Here is a 19,178-nt window from a genome sequence, read left to right on the forward strand (position 1 = left end):
ATAATAGCTGTTTATCAACACCACAAAAAGAATGACCAAATCCTATTATTATAATTATTTACATTCACTTTCAGATGGTTGCAGTTGTAAGAACCTAGGGCTGAGTCACTCTCCTAAATGAACAGGAACAGGAAGGTGAGTGTTTTGTCACACAGTGCCGATAGAGTTTCATTCTTCACTGGCTGTTCTTTCATTGTCAAGGTCACAGGGCCATTTTTGTTTCTGTGTGCATGTGTGTGTGTGTGTGTGTGGTGCACATCATCTCTGGAGTCAGGTGATAAACACGTATCATTCAGATTTTTCCTATTCCATTCTGATTGGCCATGATTGACTTCAAACCTTTGCAGGAGGGGCCTATTTTTTACCCCAAAAAAGCAAAAAAATCATGAACTGTGTGATCTACCCCAAATTTGAATCACATTGAGGGCCTCAAAACAACAGAGAGCCAAAAGCGATTTCACTTACACCCACAAATGATACATATCAACGTTTGTGGCAGAAACACCAAATTAGATAAGATCTTGAGTCATGTGACAATGACAGCCAAACATGGTTTTGATATTCCATACTACCTGTAATTGGCTTAAAACAATAGGGCTATTTCTTTAGCCTCAATAAAGCCATTTTAGAGTAGAATTTGTGGACAGTTGAATTGTTTTGTGAGTATTTAATTCGAAACAAAATTCATATAGGCTACTTTAATAATTATTTAGCTGCTCTGACACTTTATTTGATTATTTGTTATTATTAATATTTAGGTCAGTGGCTTTGATTTGCGACTGTTTCCCTCTTATTTTCTAATACTGTGATTGTCCTAATTGAGTCTGTGGACAAAGAGGCATTCTAAGAGCAGCACCTGGTGGACAATAATAAAATGACACATGCAGCTTTCAGTCGAGTAGCCCATCTTACATGTCCATGTTGTACTAAGTAAATTATACTCTGCATGTTCAATTCCATATGAATGTATTGTTGTTATGAAGACGTGCATGCCACGCCATGCCTGCATCACGAATGTGCACCCCTGTAGCGTTCGAACGATTGAATGCACAGCACAATTTATTTTCCCCTTTATTTATTTATTTTCTCTCTTCTTCTTTTTTAAACCGGAACTGCCGTTTGTGCTTGTTGTGCTTTCAACCCGGACTTATTAGTGTGGCACAACGCACAAACAAACAAGAGCCACTGCTAAAAGCAAAAGCTTTTCTTTCACTGGGTTGTTATAGTTTTGTTTTTCTTTTGCACGGAGCTGCTGGATCGCTCAAAATGAAAAATAAAAATAACATAAAAAAAGGGTGAGTGCGGTTTGAAACTAGTTGAAAGTTAAAGCACATTTCAGTACGTTAACTGTAGTACAGTAGTGTACCCTAGAATGTCTGTGATCTTACATACATTTAAATGTATTCCAAATTCACAGCCATAGATCGGTCCTATCCGGCGGTCCGGAAACTTCAATAGTGTGTACTCACTAATGAATTCCTGCGACTTGGAGTCAGATATAGACCAATTATTTGTTTACCAACATTGAGACTGGATGCACAGGTGATTGTTTCATGCAATCAATTCTCAACCTGAACCTGTTGTTTCGGGGTGCGCTGGTTTCAGCACACCCCGACCCCCTCGTGTGTTGGCCAGTGCTGCGCGCCCTAGCGAGACCTGACAGAATGGGTTTGACGCTTGCGCACTATGCAACCAGTGTGACGTCGTCTGGGGGTCTATTGTCATAGCCTGGCAAGAACTATGGCCCTCATTTATCAACGCAGCGTATAAACCGCCGTATATTTTTCCATATATTCGGCGTACACCAACGTCGAAGTCACATTTATCAACGCATCCTACACAGCTGATCCGAGCTTACACTTGGTCCCAGCGTTGATAAATGTCACGGCTGAAACGAGCGTCATTTAAATAACACGCCCCATAAATATTCTCAAAACGCCCCGATTTTACGACATGAAGACGAACCAGAATACGACCAAAGACATGAAAAGCCAATAAGAAACAGCCCCCCCCCCCCGCTGGCCTCGCCGCACACGCACACGCACACGCCTCTCTCGCTCGCTCTCTCTCTCTCTCTCTCACACACACACACACACGCCCGTAGCGTATTGTCACGTAGGCTTGTAGCCGGTATCAAGAAGACTCACCTCAAAACCAACTCACCTCAGAGGTAGGAATACTCACCCCGGAAGACTCACCTCAGAGGTAGGAATACTCACCCCCAAGATTTTCGGGGGTTAGGAACACTCACCCCATGACCTGAGAAAACTCACCTCGGAAGACTCACCTCAGAGGTAGGAATACTCACCCCAATGTTTAAAAAAAGGTAGATCTACCGGCTTGTGAGCTTTCCATTTTCACAGAATGCTTTCATAATGTGAGCTTTCCATTTTCACAGAATGCTTTCATATGATGTTTAATCCATATCTGGATTAATCCATATCTGGATTAAATTCTTTCTTTGAAAGTATAGAATTAATAAAGTGCTTTAAATAGTGCTTTAAATACAAGGTAGATTTCATCAGAAAAGGTAAAAAGGTAGATCTACCGGCTTGTGAGCTTTCCATTTTCACAGAATGCTTTCATAATGTGAGCTTTCCATTTTCACAGAATGAATGAAAGGTAGATTTCATCAGAAAAGTGAACAAGGAATGCAAATAGCAAATAGCATGGTCATTTGCTATGTGTCTCCAGCTCCACACCTTGCCCCATCCACCTATTAGATATCAAACAATGAATCATTAAGTGGAATGGGATATTAGTGTTAAGTGGTCAACCCCCCTCCTCCCCTTCACTCCTGTGCCCCCATCAAACAAACAAACAAACAAACAAAGGTAGGAACCCAGAGAAATGAACATTCCAATGTCAATGTATGTTGTTAAATTACATTTAGCTAATTAAAGTGCTTTAAATACAAGGTAGATTTCATCAGAAAAGTGAACATTCCAATGTGTATAATGCAAACAAATACTTACTTAACAAAGAAAAATGAAGAAAAACTCCAGTGAAGGTAAAACACAGGTATAATGTTTTGTTTTCTGTGTGAACACATTTGTGAGAAAAGCTTTTGGTAAGCATTATTGAACTTTAGTTACTTTAGTTACTATTAGATATACATTTCACTATTGTAAGCATTATTGAACTTTAGTTACTATTAGATATACATTTCACTATAGTAAGCATTATTGAACTTTAGTTACTATTAGATATACATTTCACTATTGTAAAACATGCATTTAACACTTTTCCCTATTTGTACCTAGGATATTTAGTTACCTACTACTTTGCTGGTATAAATGATAACAGCATAGAACATTGCATTGCACACATGCATTGTTTGAGAACTTTAGTTTTTAGAAATATTACTTTTGGTACATTTTGATGCCTTACTCTTTGTGTGTGTGTGTGTGTGTGTGTGTGTGTGTGTGTGTGTGTGTGTGTGTGTGTGTGTGTGTGTGTGTGTGTGTGTGTGTGTGTGTGTGTGTGTGTGTGTGTGTGTGTGTGTGTGTGTGTGTGTATTTTAAACACAAATATATCATTGAACAACATCATTTGGTAATTCTATACCTTCAAAGACAGAATTTAATCCAGTATGGATTAAACGTGTCTCATTATGAAAGCATTCTGTGAAAAAGGAAAGCTCACAAGCCGGTAGATGTGCCTTTTTTAAACATACAGACTTGGTGTAGAGGGGAAAGGTTAAACCCACCCACAAAACAAAAACTCACTGTACATTACACCATTGAGTTTTTCTGGGTGAGTTTTCCTACCCCCGGGGTGAGTGTTCCTACCCCCGGGGTGAGTGTTCCGAGGTGAGTTTTCTCAGGTCCTGAGGTGAGTTTACCCACCCCCCGGGGTGACTGTTCCTACCCCCGAGGTGAGTATTCCTTTTTCAGTTGAGGTGAGTTTGTCTTGAGGTGAGTCTTCTTGTATTCCTTGTAGCCTACATGAATGACATATTATGATACCAATCACATCGGCATGAATGGAATACTTTTGTAGATTAATGTATTTAACCCATACCGAGCAGTGCGCGTTCGAGTTACACTAAAATAAAGCCCTCATGTAGGCTATTCCCATTTCCCAGTGAGACTCGGACCGTCGGACGGGCGAGTCCCGTCCCGCTCCGCATTAATGAGAGATAGCCTGGAGAGAACATTAATGAATGAAGGCTGGTGTGTGTTGGACCATGGGTTAAATGTCTGATCTCCCGGTGGCCATGAAAATATAACAGCAGCGCCGCCTGTTAGACCGGTGCTCGCGCAGAAGAGTGCTCTCGCAGAAAGCGCCCGTATATTTTGAAAATAGCAGATCTACAAGCTCACAACGCGTTGCTGGCTTGTGAGCTTGTAGATCTGCTATTTTCAATACAGACAGATCTACAATCTTATCTGAATGACTGTTAAAGCAGTTTGTTTAAATTACTTTATAAAATGTTATATTTTCACAGGGATTATTTATTAGTGTAGATATACAGATTTATGAGTGGATTAGGTGTCCAATGCCTCTCAGACAGTCAAACAATGCTGCTCCGCAGGTCTAGGATGGAATAAACGGGTGCAGCCAACGTCAACAACTGGTCCCGACCAGACGTGAGATCTCAGCGTACCGTAGGATAAAGCCCACGTCAGGATATATTGATAAATGCCGAAAATTGCGGTGATCTCGCCGTACCCCCATTATTTGGTCTACACCGCGTTGATAAATGAGGGCCATGTGTTCACTCTTTAATGTTTTCTGTTAGTAAATCCCCCTGGCTCTGATGGTGTTATATAGATGTATTGATAACTTCTTTGTTTGTGTATGTTGTTTGTGTTTGTTCGTTTTGTATTGGATGTAATTCATGAGAATATAAATAAAGATTTGTATTTAAAAAAAAAAAAAAAAAAGCCTGGTAAAGCCTCTCCCTCCGGAAAATCTCATTTCCATTTGATAAATGACAAATGAGATTTCCGGAGGGAGGGAGGGTTTACCAGGCTACTATTGTCATAGAGGTATAGGGATATATATTGTCCTCTAGTTTCATATCCAGTTGAAAGTTGTGGCAGAAAACGTGTGTTTAGTAGGATAAAATATCTCTACTTTTCCACGAGCTTCACACGAAGCAAAATGAGTAACTGCTGGACTCTATATGAAAACTTCCTTTGGGGAGGAGCACATTACATAGACTGACATTATAGTATGGGGCACCTGTCAATTGTGTGCCCCATACATATGTGCTCACCAAAGGAAGTTTTCATATCAATCATTTCGCCCCGTCGCAGGCAGAGAATGTTCCTGTGAAGTGCATGGAAAAGTGGAGTTATTTTACTAAACACACTTTTTCTACCAGAACGTTCAAATGGATATGAAACCAAGCTGACCCCAAGACGCAGCAATTCATTATTGGGTGACTGAGTACACACGCAGCACCACAACTTTAAATGCTGCCACAATGAGTATAGCTGCTACCCAGGCCGGGAGGCCTCGGAGGGCATAGAGGTGTATATTTGTATGTAATATCACAGCCATTCTAGGGCTAACGTTGAGCAAGTGATGCTCCCTGTTTCTCTGTACTAGGCTAGTAATCATTGAAGATCATCAGGTTAGCAACCAAATTTGAATGGGTATGGTCAAGACACTTTATTTAACGTTATTTGTGATTAGATCTGCAGTTTTTTTTAGAGCAATTGGCTACAAAAGGACCTGGCCATAGCTATAGCATCTTTGTTATTGGTTTGTTTAGCAGTGTTTTGGAGTGTTTCTAACAGGTTTGTCATTGTTGGTTTAGGTGCAGGTGGATGTGCATTGGAGGTTTCTTTCGCCTGGCTCTCATCATAGCCTCTTTGGCTGGAATCCTGTACATGTTCCAGGATATGATTGTTTACCAACCCAACTTTGTTCCCCTCAATGACTATATGCCAAGAAGAGTACGACCTGAGAATGTGCACTACATTCACACCATAGATGGTGTGAAACTCAACCTCATCCTGCTGCCCTACACAGGAGGTAACTCCTCTGCCCGGACCACTATCCTATATTTCCATGGAAACGCAGGCAGCATCTATGGCAGGCTGCCCAATGCGCTGCAGATGCTGGACAAGTTGAAAGCTAATGTGGTGTTGGTGGACTATCGTGGCTTTGGGAAGAGTGAGGGTAAGCCCAGTGAGGAGGGACTGTACCTGGATGCTGAGGCCACACTCGACTATGTCATGACCCACCCTGACCTCAACTACACCAAAGTGGTGTTATTTGGCCGCTCACTAGGGGGAGCTGTGGCAGTGCGCCTGGCCTCAGTTAACCCTCACCATGTGGCGGCAATTATCGTGGAGAACACCTTCCTCAGCATCCCCCATATGGCAGCCACTTTCGTACCCTTCCTTCCCATGCGTCTTCTGCCCCTGTGGTACTACAGGAACCAATTCCTGTCTTACCAGTATGTGGCGCAGTGCCACATGCCCTCTCTGTTTGTGTCTGGCCTGTCGGACCGACTCATCCCCCCAGTAATGATGAAACAACTATATGAGCTTTCACCTGCACAGAATAAATGCCTGGCCACCTTCCCTGGGGGCACTCACATGAATACCCAGATTTGCCAGGGCTACTTTCCTGCCCTGGAGCAGTTCATTAAAGATATGCTGAAGAGCCACACCCTTGAGGAGATTGCCCAGACTTCTGCAGTGTCAAATTAAAGTGCTTAAGTATTCAGAAGATTCAATTTGATTAATTGGAGGCATTAATACAAAAAAAACTTTTCTGTAACTTTTACTATTAACTGCCACCATCATGTTTGGAATTTGCATCAAAGCCATAACGTTTCTAAAATGAGTGAACATTTAAAGTAAATACAGTATGTGTTTACTTTACAATAACTAGTCATGTCTGTTCATAGTTACATATCTCTGCTGTCCGGCAGAAACCAACTCCAAAATGTTAATTTTTCAGGAAATGAAAAAAAGTTGTTCATCATTGATACGAACAGCTGAATGGACCTCCAATCTCACAATGAGGTTGGCGGTCAAAAGGAGGTGGAGCCTGGAACAAAACCAGCTGGCTGATCCAATGGAGTTAGCTGGTTTTGTCAGAAGCGCTTTTTAATGCTTTTTCATTGGTTCAATATTTTTTTTACCAACACACAGACGTAAAGGGTTTTCAAAGGCCCTGATGTATGGAAAAAAATGCAAAAGCGTCAAAATGGAGTGGAATGCAGCAACGGTATAATATATAAAATAATGTGTTTTTTTGTATTGCTGAAATGTTGGCAGGAAGCGACAGGGTGGCTCACTTTATGCTAAACTGCGGTGTCCTCCACGATTGCACAGGGCTGCAAATGTTTCGCTATTGTTTTAGTTATGGAGTTTAATCTGTCTGAACTCTGAATCTGCCAAAGTTCTGAGACAAAGTTGCACAGTGATTGCACACAGTCAGCGTTTTATACACAATTTAATATAAGCTTTATACACTGCATATTTTGCACTGCACTGTTTTCATCTACTTTATCAAAATCGTCCAATCGGCCTTGCAGCAGCAACTTGAGGATATTAAACTCCTGTAGTGCGCACACGACGATGTGTAATTGTAGTAGACATTTTCATGGCCACAGGTCAACCCACATACTCGGCTGCGCTGCTCATCCCACAAATCAAGAGTTGCTCCGATAGAGATACCAGTATTGGAAAAGCTGCCGATACTGCCTACAATGCTGGTATCGGTATTGTAGAATATGCCAGTCCGATACCATGTCATTTATCACATGATATGTCATTCACAGTAATCATTTTTTTGTATTTTGAATACTGTTTTATACTCTTACTGCACTATTTACATTATTGTTTTACTAACTTGTTGCTGCACTTTAACAAGTATTAATGGAATTTTCATTCATTCCTAGATCAGTGGTTCTCAAACTTTTTAAAAATTTCAAGGACCCCCATGAGTGTACAAATGGAACCAAATGGACCTGTAAGGGTCCTGTTGGTTCCATTTGTACACTCAGAGTTGCAGACCTGTAAGGTTCCATTTGGAACCCCCTCAAGGAACTCTGAGAGTTCCTGGACCTCACTTTAAGAACCACTGTCCTAGATTTATTTTTAATTACTCACTGGTATCGGATAGGTACTCGGTATCGACTGATCCGCAAGTTATGGGTATCGGTATCGGGAAGGAAAACCTTTTAGCGGTACATCTCTACCACAAATGCATGTTCCTTATAAGTGCGCCACCATTTAAAAGGGAAATAAACAGGCTTTCAAACAGTATAAGAGTTATTGCCTAGAAGTATTGCTGCAACAGAAATGATCTACGAAACACAAATTTCCAAACTTTTTGTGCCATTTCGATGTATTATTTATTTATTCATTTATTTATACATTTTTGGAGGGAACATGCACTCTGTTTTTAAAGGTGAAGTCCACTTCTGCACTCTGTGTAACAATTTGTTGGAAACTATACTTGTACTGTACTGTCCATCTCAAATGAGGTGAAACAGGTCTATAATATTGACCTGAGAGAATTCTCCCCTATTGCATTTTAGAAAATAAACATCAACAGCTGACTCATAAATAAGTAACGACACGACAACCTTCAAGTGGAGTCAAAAGTGCAATATTTGTCTTTGAAATGTAGTGGAGTGAAAACTTATGAGTTTCCAAAAAACAAATAGAAAGTACAGATACTCAAAATAATTATTTACAGTAAAAGTGCAGTACTTAAGTAAATAAAGTAGTTACTGTCCACCACTGGTCCTCTGCCAGCATTACTATAATTTAGAAAGCTGTGGGGATAGACAGCTAATTCTCCAGACTAGTTTATGTTATGGGTTGAAAGATGACATGTCAGTGACATCAAGTGGAGCGTTTTAACTGGGCATGGGACAGAATGTTAATTTGTATGCCTCTCCTCCAAAGTTTTTACATTTCTGTATGTTTACCAAAGAATGAATTATTGGAGTATTTTTTAGGTGAGGTGGGTGTATCAATGCCTCCATAAGCCCCATTTGTGTTATGGGTAGTGAATGCAAACATGATGTTTTTTATTTATTTATTAATGTGAAGGTCTACTGTAAAAATTAAATTACAATGCTGAATTCAAATGGGATTGACGTATATTTGTTTTCATGTCAACATGTGTGTCAGTGTCCACCCCTGGGAAGCTTTTGTTAAAAATCTTAAACAATTTTGAAAAGCTAATATTCTAATAGTAGGATTAAGGAGTCATGATTGTGATTTATGGTGTCTGATTTATGTATTTTTTTGTATGTTACCTGCTTCATGTTGGGGACTAAAGGTTGAAAATTAGCATCTTGTGCTGAATCCTATGTATTTACATTTTAATTGTTCATTAATACATGGTGTCGCGCTCAAATAAACAAATAAATGAAGAATATGAAGGTATGTTGGCTAATATATCTTCATGGTAGATATTGTTACGGCACAAAACACTTAAGCAAATAGAAATTGTCTAACTGTAGTGTAGGATATGTCATCCTCTGCACTGCAGTAAGAGTAAAAGTTACAGTTTCCATCAAGTTTCAATATAATATGACATATTGTTTCTGAGGACTGTAGGGTCTAAAGGTCAGTTTGATTTATGTCTGTTTTCACGTTATTTTTTAAGACTGTGATTGTCCCAATTGAGTCTGTTGAGAAACAGCCAAGTTAAGAACAGACATTACATTATCATGACTTCATTGTTGCACTATTATTAGCCTATTGGTGTGCAATGTCTGTGCATGCCATCTGTACATCATGAATGCGCACCCCTGTAGCGTTTGAACCATAGACAGTAAAAAGTAGGTTTGAACGAGTGAATGCACTATTTATTTTCCCCTATTAAATGTCTTTCTTTTCTTTTCTTTCTTTTTCTTTTTTAAACCAGAACTGCATTTTGTAGTGCTTGTGCTTTCAACCCGGACTTATTAGCGTGGCACACACAAACAAAGCTACAGCTAAAGGCAAAAGCAATCGTTTCTTTCACTGGGTTGTTATTGTTTTGTTTTGTTTTCTTTTGCATGGAGCCGCTGCATGGATCGCTAAAAATGAAAAATAAAAATGAAATTAAAAAAGGGTGAGTGCGGTTTGTTACTGTAGTTGAGAAATGCTATCAAGCACATTTCAGTACGTTGACTGTATACAGTACTACTAGCCCTAGAATGGCTGTGATAATACATACATTTCATTTATTCCATAATCACTCTATCGCACTATACGTATATGCCCTGCGTCGGTGAGTCATTGCGGCGGCATTAAACCTTAAACGTTGTGGCGCTGGTAGCCCTGATACATGACTGTCATATCATGACAGTCAGTCATGGATGAACTTCAACTTGGTGTTTTCACTTTCTCCCTTTTTGGCCCGTACATCTACATAAACGTTCAGATTTCAAATATAAAGAGCTTACCCCATGCCCACGAATGTTACAATTATGTTCGGGCCCGCAGAAGTACCCGTGTCTTCCGTACTGTTCAATAAAAAGCATTTTAATTCGATCGGTGGCCATTTTCTCCGTATTTCCTTCATAATGCTTTCAACTAGGCAACCTTATCGGTTCCGAGGTGTATTGCACTCTGATATATATTATAACGATGAGGAAAATGGCCGCCGATCGGATTAAAACGCTTTTTATTGAACAAAATGGAAGATATCGGTATTACTGAGGGCCCGTACATAATTGTAACATCCGTGGTCATTTGGAAAGCACTTTATATTTGAAATCTGAACGTTTATGTAGATGTACGGTCCAAAAAGGGAGAACGTGCAAACACTATGTTGAAGTTCATCCATGACGGTCCTTGACGGATGACCGTCGTGTGATCCATGGCTTTGGCGCTGCATGTGTAGGCTACTCTCAACCAGTGGTGCGTTCTACCGTCAGATGCTGTGTACGGCGTACACCTTGAGATTATTTTCCGTCGCCATCGTATACCTTCAAAAACTGTTCAAAACAGCGCATCTGATACGCTGTGATACGCTAACTGCCCAAGGCAGGGGGGGCAGCAAGAATGTGGGCTAACTCTGAGTTGATGGCTTATCAAGTGTGAAGCTATTGTTCTTGAGGTGATAAGTAATGGCTGCGACGGAATTCACACATTAACAACGACGCGAATACTAATGAAGTACTTTAATCAGGCGCGTCTGATGCGTCTCCAGAACAGCCTCCGTCTGCTGCACCAGAGGCAGAGACACGGCCACTGTCCCGGACAGAATCGCTCTCTCTGCTCTCATCTGTAGCCCCATATAGTACCTCTCCCTCCGCTATGTAGCTCCGAGATGAGGTCCTATATCGTTCTCTGCCGTTCGGCTGAAAAATGTCCGCACATTTGCCACTTTACATGTTTCTTACCCCTTTCTGCACATCGTATCCAAAAAGTAAAGGTATTCTGAAATGATCACAGATGTTTGAAATTTTAACTCACCATAAAATCTAACAAACGAGTTGAAAAAAGTGTTTAAATCGCTTCTCTCCTGAGCCGGTTCAATAATATTATGCATTAGAAGATGCAATTCAACATTTGACCAGTAGGGCAATCAGTAATGTTATCTCTATGGGCGCAACTCTTGCTCTTGTTTTCACATTCAATATTTTTGTGGGCCACGAAAATGTTCACATAAAATATTTTTGTGGGCCACACACGCGCGCGAAGCGCGCGGAAAATTTTCACATTCAATATTTTTGTGGGCCACACACGCGCGCAAAGCGCGCGTGCAAATTTTTTACATTTTGTGGGAGGCAGGGAATAATCATAGTATACCTTCAAAAAAAAAGTAGAACACAACACTGCTCTCAACCAATAATTAATTGCTGCGACTTGGAGTCAGCTACTGTCCTCTAGTTTCATATCCATTTGAAAGTTGTGGCAGAAAACGTGTGTTTAGTAAAATATAGTACAAAAAGCTGGATTGTATATGAAAACTTCGTTTGGGACCCACATTTTGGGGAGCACATAGACATACATTATAGTATGGGGCATCTGTCAAATGTCAATAGTGTGCCCCATACATGTGCTCACCAAAGGACGTTTCATATTTTCAGTCCAGCAATCATTTCGCCCCGTTGCGATCAGAGAATGTTGTCCATGTGAAGCACGTGGAAAAGTGGAGCTATTTTACTAAACACACTTTTTCTGACAGAATGTTCAGATGGATTTGAAACCAAGCTGACACCAAGTCGCATCAATTATTTCTTGAGTGAGTACACACGCAGCACCACAACTTTAAATGCTGCCACAATTAGTCTAGCTGCTACCCGGGAGGCCTTGCCTTGGAGGGCATAGAGGTGATCTATGGCTGTGTATCCACAAGTTTCCAAGGGTGTGTGGGCATCACTTCCTGTCGATTTGATCCAATAAAATCCAATGATATCCAATGAAATCGACAGGAAGTGATGCCCACACACCCTAGGAAACCTGTGGATATGGAATTGTATGTAATATCACAGCCATTCTAGGGCTAACGTGATGCTCCCTGTTTCTCTGTACTAGGCTAGTAATCATTGAAGATCATCAGGTTCGTAACTCAATTTGCATGGGTAGGGTCAAGACACTTAAACGTTATTTGTGATTAGATCTATAATTCTTTAGAGCAATTGGCTACATAAGGAGGACCTGGCCATGGCTATAGCATCTTTGTTATTGGCCACTTATTTAGCAGTGTTTTAGAGTGTTTCTAACAGGTTTGTCATTGTTGGTTTAGGTGCAGGCAGCTGTGCATTGGAGGTTTCTCTCTCCTGGCTGTCATAGCCTCTTTGGCTGGAATCCCGTACATTTTCCAGGATATGATTGTTTTCCAACCCAACGCGGTTCCCCTCAATGACTATATGCCACCAGTAGCACATGAGAATGTGTACATTCACACCAAAGACGGTGTGAAACTCAACCTCATCCTGCTGCCCTACACAGGAGGTAACTCCTCTGCCCCGACCACTATCCTATATTTCCATGGAAATGCAGGCAGTATCTATGACAGGGTATTCAATGCGCTGCAGATGCTGGTCAAGTTGAAAGCTAATGTGGTGCTGGTGGAGTATCGTGGATTTGGGAAGAGTGAGGGTAAGCCCAGCGAGGAGGGACTGTACCTGGATGCCGAGGCCACACTGGACTATGTCATGACCCGCCCTGACCTCAACTACACCAAGGTGGTGTTATTTGGCCGCTCACTAGGGGGAGCTGTGGCAGTGCTCTTGGCCTCAGTTAACCCTCACCGTGTGGCTGCAATTATCGTGGAGAACACCTTCCTCAGCATCCCCCATATGGCAGCCACTTTCGTCCCCTTCCTTCCCATGCGTCTTCTGCCCCTGTGGTACTACAAGAACCAATTCCTGTCTTACCAGCATGTGGCGCAGTGCCACATGCCCTCTCTGTTTGTGTCTGGCCTGTCGGACCGACTCATCCCCCCAGTAATGATGAAACAACTGTATGAGCTTTCACCTGCACAGAATAAACGCCTGGCCACCTTCCCCGGGGGCACTCACATGAATACCCGGATTTGCCAGGGCTACTTTCCTGCCCTGGAGCAGTTCATTAAAGATATGCTGAAGAGCCACACCCTTGAAGAAATTAGCCAGACTTCTGCAGTGTCAAATTCCAGTCAAATCTTTACTTGAGTTAAAGTGCTGGAGTACTTGTTTTAAAAAAATGCTTAAGTATTAAGAAGGTTTTTGAAATTTGATTAATTGGAGGCCTTAATAAAAAACCCTAATCTTTATTAACTACCACCATCATGTTTGGAATTTGCATCAAAGCCCTTTCAAAGCCATAACGTTTCTTTAATGAGTGAACATGTATTTAAAGTAAATATATGTTAACTTTACATTAACTAGTCATGTCTGTTCATAGTTCCATTAAAGAAATAATTTGTTCTTTAGTGTTGTTGAAATGTTGGCTGGAAGTGACAGCGTGGCTCACACTGAAAATGTTTCGCTCTAAACTCCCCTGTAACAGAGAGAGGTCCTCTGTTACCTATGTGTGCACATGTAATTTAACCCTATTTATTGAATCATGTTTGCACAACATATTTGCACTCTATTAATTTGCACAGCTATTGCACAGTGGAGAAAGGCCCAGTCATGATTTTATTGTTGAATGCAGTTTTACAGAACATTTTGAGAGTGTCATTTCCTGTCCAGCTGAGCTGGTGGCCACTCTGCATAATGAGTTACACCTATGGAGAAAGGCAAACAAATGTTGGGTGTTATCATGATGGAGAGTGCAAAATATCTTAGTCCAATATATTTAAGAGCAAGTGCAATTAACATGTACGTTGCTGTTCTTCTGTCCCCAATATGATTGGGCTGGACTATATCAGGATAGCAGAGGCGGGTTTTGATGTGTTTTTGTCATTTCTAATTATGTTGTAGTGTGACGAAGGAATCATTAGATAACTTATGTTATATACTTGTGGGGGTTAAGGGTATTTAAGTATTTATTGTATGTTTAGTTAGGTATTTATTAAGTTTTAGAACACCCCTGTCAATGGTGCAGTCTAGCTCACATTAAACAGAGAGAGCTGAGAGTGAGAAGCTAGACAACACCATTACTGGGTGTTACAGCTAATGTCCTTGTTATGTTTGTTATATGTTGGTGAATAAATACGGTTTACAGTTACACCATACAAGTGCCTCTGTACTGTTTCCAGCCACTAAGACGATCATTCTTACACCCCCATTGTTTTAGTTATGGAGTTTGATCTGTCTGAACTCTGAATCTGCATGGAGACAAAGTTGCACAGTCATTGCACACAGTCAGTGTTTTATACGCAATATTTTGTCCTTGTCACACGGTAACACAAACATGAAGTCTGATTTATATATGATGGTGTCGCTTGGCAAAAATGATTGCGTTGTGTGATTTAACATAGACGTAGACAAAGATAATATAAACTTTATACGCTGCATATTTGCATTTTGCACTGCGATGTTTTCTTTTTATCTAGTTTGTCGAAATCGTCCAACATCACGCTCACAAGTTGCCAGCAGCAGCAAGTGAGGATATTAAACTCCTGTACTGTGCACACAACGACGTGTAAATGTAGGCATTACCAATCTTTTCTGCCAATGCCAAACAGCTTATTCTGCTGTTGCTATTTGAGCATTTCTCATGGCCGGTGCCACATCCCACAAATTAGAGTTAATACCATTATCGGAAAAGCTCCCGATATACTGCCTACAATGCTGGTATCGGTATCGGTATCAGTGAGTATGCCAGTTCGATATGTCATTTATCACATGATGATATGTCATTCACAGTAATCAAGTATTTAGTATTTTAATGATTTTCTTCAGTTAATGTTTTATACTCTTACTGTACTATTTACATTATTATTTTTACTAACTTGTTGCTGCACTTTAACAATTATGAATGGAATTTGTATTTATTCCTAGATCAGTGGTTCTCAACAAAATAAAATTCAAGGACCCCTATAACTAAGAGTGTACAAATGGAACCATTTTGTACACTCTCAGAGTTACAGACATGTAGAGTCCATTTGGAACCCCCTCAAGGAACTCTTGAGAGTTCCTGGACCTCACTTTGAGAACCACTGTCCCAGATGTATTTTTAATTACACACTGGTATCGTCCGATACACAAGTTATGGGAATCGGTAATGGGAAGGAAAAAATTGTATCGATACATCTCTACCACAAATGCATGTTCCTTCAAGTGGGGCACCATTTAAAAGTGAAATAAATAGGCTTTCCAACAGTATAAGATTTTTGTCTAGAAGCATTTCTGCAACAGAAATAATCTACGAAACACACATTTCCAAACCTTTTGTGCTATTTCTATATTATTTATTTATGTCTTTTTTGGGGGTAACATTCACTCTGTTTTAAAGGTGAAGTCCACTTCTGCACTCAGTGTAACTATTTGTTGGGAATTACTTTTACTGTACTGTCCATCTCAAATGAGGTGAAACAGGTCTCTAGTATTTGACCTGTGAGAATTCTGGCCTATTGCATTTTAGAAAACAAACATCAACAGCTGACTTTAACCATACTAGTTAATGGCTTGAAAAGGTGACATGTCAGTGACATCAAGTGGACCGTTTTAACTGGGCATGGGACAGAATGTACATTTTTATGCCTTTCTCTTCTTTTTACATTTCTGTATGTTTACCAAAGAATGAATTATTGGAGTATTTTTGAGGTGTGGTGGGAGTATCAATCCATAAGCCCCATTTGTGTTATTATGAGTAGCAAATGCAAACATGACTTCTTTATTTATTAATGACTCAGTCTACTGTAAAAAAAATGAAATTATAATGCTGAGTTCAAATGTGACTAATGTAGAATTTTTCATGTGAACATTTAATGTCTGTCAGTGTCCAGACCCCAGGGAAGCTTTTGTAAAAAATCTTAAACAAATTTGAAAAGCTAATATTCTAATAGTAGGATTAAGGGGTCATGACAGTCCAGTGTGGCCGCAGAAGTTTTTCATCAAATTAGGTACAAAAGATCTTGAGTGTCACAATGACCGCCAAACAGGGTTTTGACTGTTTGCCTGTAGGCGCTGTGCATAACTGTAGTTCCAGGTTTCCAGAAGGTGTCATACCTGTTTACTGTTCCCGGTTCATTTGATTGGCTCGGCAGCAGATTTGAACAGGAAATACAAATAACACCGTATGATTCCCATTCAAATTGGCTGCCGAGCCAACTTACTTTATCCCATTAAAACCTGGAAAGAATCTGTGTTATTTTAGATTTTATCCATATTGTATACTTTGGCTATTCAAAAAAAGCAGAGCTATAAGCTCATAGCGTGGTACGAAGTGACACGCTATGAGCTTGTATATTTGTATATAAATTGTATATAAATCTTTGAATATATATATATTTTAAAGAGAACATTTTGAGCTCAAATCTGTGCTTCTGGGGGTCTCTGGAACTGAATATTTTGAGATGAGGGTCGGCGGCCAAATACATATCATTTTGGAGGTCCTTTACATGAAAATGTTTGAGAACCACTGATATAGAAACATACGATTTTCAGAAAACTGTTTTCCACCGTTTTCTTAGCTTGTAAGTCTGTTTTCGTGATTTATTGTATTATTTATTGATGTAAGGACTGATTGATGTATTTTTGTATGTTACTTGTTTTATGTTGGGGACTAAAGGTGGAAAATGTGCATCTCGTGCTGAATCCTTGTGTATTTACACTTTAATTGTATTGTTCATTAATACATGGTGTCCCGTCCAAATAAACAAATAAATGAAGAATAAGAAGGTATGTTGGCTAATATATCTTCATGGTAGATATTGTTACAGCACAAAACACTAGTAAACCTTGCTGAGCCCTGAGGCCCATAGGGCAGGAGCCTATCTCCTGTTTCCTTAGCGTGAGGCAGCTTGATGTACTGTACAAGTACACCCCCTGGACATGACGCTAGTATGTCTCAGGGATTTACCCCAATCCAACCCTTGATGCTGAGTGCCAAGCAAGGAGGGATTGGGTCCCATTTTTAGAGTCTTTGGTATGACCCGGCCGGGGATCGAACTCCCAGTCTCAGGGTGGACACTAACCACAAAACACTATAGCAATAGAATAGAAATGTTCTAACTGTAGGCCAGAGGTGTACAGTAACGGAGTAAATAGTAAAAAAAAAAAACGCTGAAATCTGTCGCGCACAGGTGTGTGTGTGTGTGTGTGTGTGTGTGTGTGTGTGTGTGTGTGTGTGTGTGTGTGTGTGTGTGTGTGTGTGTGTGTGCGTGCGTGCGTGCGTGTGTGCGTGCGTGTGTGTGTGTGCCTCGTTTAAAAAAAGAATCCAGCAAACAGCACAAACAAGGTAGTCCATTGAAGTAGTATTAGGGACAACTCTTGTTGTCGAGGTAAGCACAACATTTTAGAACCCTTATAGAGCAGGGGTTTTCAACAGGTGGTCCGTGGACCACTTGTGGTCCCTGAAGGTATTGCATGTGGTCCCTGACCATGTTGCAATATGTTTTTTTCGTCTTGTTCCATGGAACAGTGCATATTATTGACCTGGTGACCTATGATGACATGTCAATGTTGTCAGTTTCTGGGAAGTCAGAGGTCAAGAAATTCCACAGAAAAGGGAGTTAGAATCTCAATAAGGGGAAGTGTACCGTATTGCCTGATGGAGTCATCATTATTAGGAAATGTAGCCATATAATTGCATGTGTCTGTGTAGTCCATGGACCACTGGTTGAGAAACAGAGGGATGCATCATGGGATGCATGCATACAGTAGCAAGTGTTAGCAAAGCACTAATCTTAGCTCTAATCTCACCCAACACAACAGTGGTCCCCAGGTTGATTCTTAATCAGGGTGGTGGTCCCTGGTTCACAATCAGTTGAAAACCCCTGCTTTAGAGAGTTTAAAACAATAAATTTCCCTGGAGTTTGGGCTAGCCCTAGTATTTAACACATAGCAGTGACATACGGTACTTTTTGCCTTGGATATTCTTGAAAGGCAAAGAGTGACATGCTTTGTTTTTTTGCCTTGAAAACAATGCATGCGCCTTGAATGGGGAAAGTTTTTATTTTATTAGGATTCATAGAATCACAATGTCCCTGGGCTGGGACCCATTCAAATGACCACTCCTGGGTCCTGACACCCACTAACTACATTGAAAAAAACCTAACATCACTGCTACTGCTTAGATGAGGAGTTATTTTGTTGCATTGGAATTGCTGAGGTTTTAGACATATTTTAGTTTGTTCAAGACAGTATATTTAAATTTAATATTTTGTGGTTATTTGGTTATTTTGTGCTGCACCACTAGGCTATGAAGATATTAATTTAGTTTACTCGTTTTGAACCAATGCTGCACTCATTTGACAAAAAAAAAGCCATATAAAAAATTACAGCAATTCATTGATGTGAAAAATAAGAAATGTAATTTACTTGTACTTAAGTATTTTTAAAAAGCATTTACTCTTGAATACTTAAGTACATTTAAAAGCAAGTACTTTTTTACTCTTACTTGAGTATTATTTTGACTGAGCTATTTTACTTGTAGTTGAGGCCCATATCATCTGCACTGCAGTAAGAGTAAAAGTTACAGTTTCCATCAAGTTTCAATATAATATGACATTCGGAGGACTGTAGAATCTAAAGTCATAAACATTTAGATCAGTTTGATTTATGTCTGTTTTCCCTTTATTTTTTAATACTGTGTGATTGTTCCGATTGAGTCTGTGGAGAGAAACAGTCATTCTAAGAGCAGCAATTCCGTTATTATTCC

General features: G+C 40.2%; 2 protein-coding genes across 3 annotated transcripts in view; both read left to right on the plus strand.

Annotated features, from left to right (window-relative positions):
* LOC311064178 (protein ABHD13-like) overlaps positions 1-7,954 on the plus strand; it is a 117,474-nt gene extending 109,520 nt beyond the window's left edge. Inside the window, exon 2 of the mRNA XM_084083982.1 lies at positions 5,771-7,954. Within this exon, the coding sequence (XP_083940108.1) occupies positions 5,781-6,671 (891 nt within the window). The 5' untranslated portion in view covers positions 5,771-5,780 and the 3' untranslated portion in view covers positions 6,672-7,954. The remainder of the gene's footprint in view (positions 1-5,770) is intronic.
* On the plus strand, positions 1,213-14,470 carry LOC311064177 (protein ABHD13-like). Of its 2 annotated transcripts, none has more exons than XM_084083981.1 (2): positions 1,213-1,295; positions 12,670-14,470. In XM_084083981.1, the coding sequence occupies exons 1-2, from the start codon at positions 1,267-1,269 to the stop codon at positions 13,577-13,579; spliced, it is 939 nt and encodes a 312-aa protein (XP_083940107.1). In that variant the 5' UTR covers positions 1,213-1,266; the 3' UTR covers positions 13,580-14,470. The 2 variants fall into 2 exon arrangements, with proteins under 2 accessions (XP_083940107.1, XP_083940106.1); XM_084083980.1 differs by lacking the exon at positions 1,213-1,295 and adding an exon at positions 9,915-10,044.
* Positions 14,471-19,178: the final 4,708 nt, after the last annotated feature.

Source organism: Gymnoscopelus microlampas, assembly GCF_963454915.1.
Source record: "Gymnoscopelus microlampas genome assembly, chromosome: 17".
Taxonomy (NCBI): Eukaryota; Metazoa; Chordata; class Actinopteri; order Myctophiformes; family Myctophidae; genus Gymnoscopelus; species Gymnoscopelus microlampas.

What these genes read in the sequence shown, in the direction of transcription:
- LOC311064177 (XM_084083980.1), top strand. Translation starts at nt 9,989, where the DNA reads ATGGAGCCGCTGCATGGATCGCTAAAAATGAAAAATAAAAATGAAATT. An exon ending in AAAAATGAAATTAAAAAAGG is followed by an intron (nt 10,045 to 12,669) that starts GTGAGTGCGGTT and finishes TTGTTGGTTTAG; the next exon opens with GTGCAGGCAGCTGTGCATTG.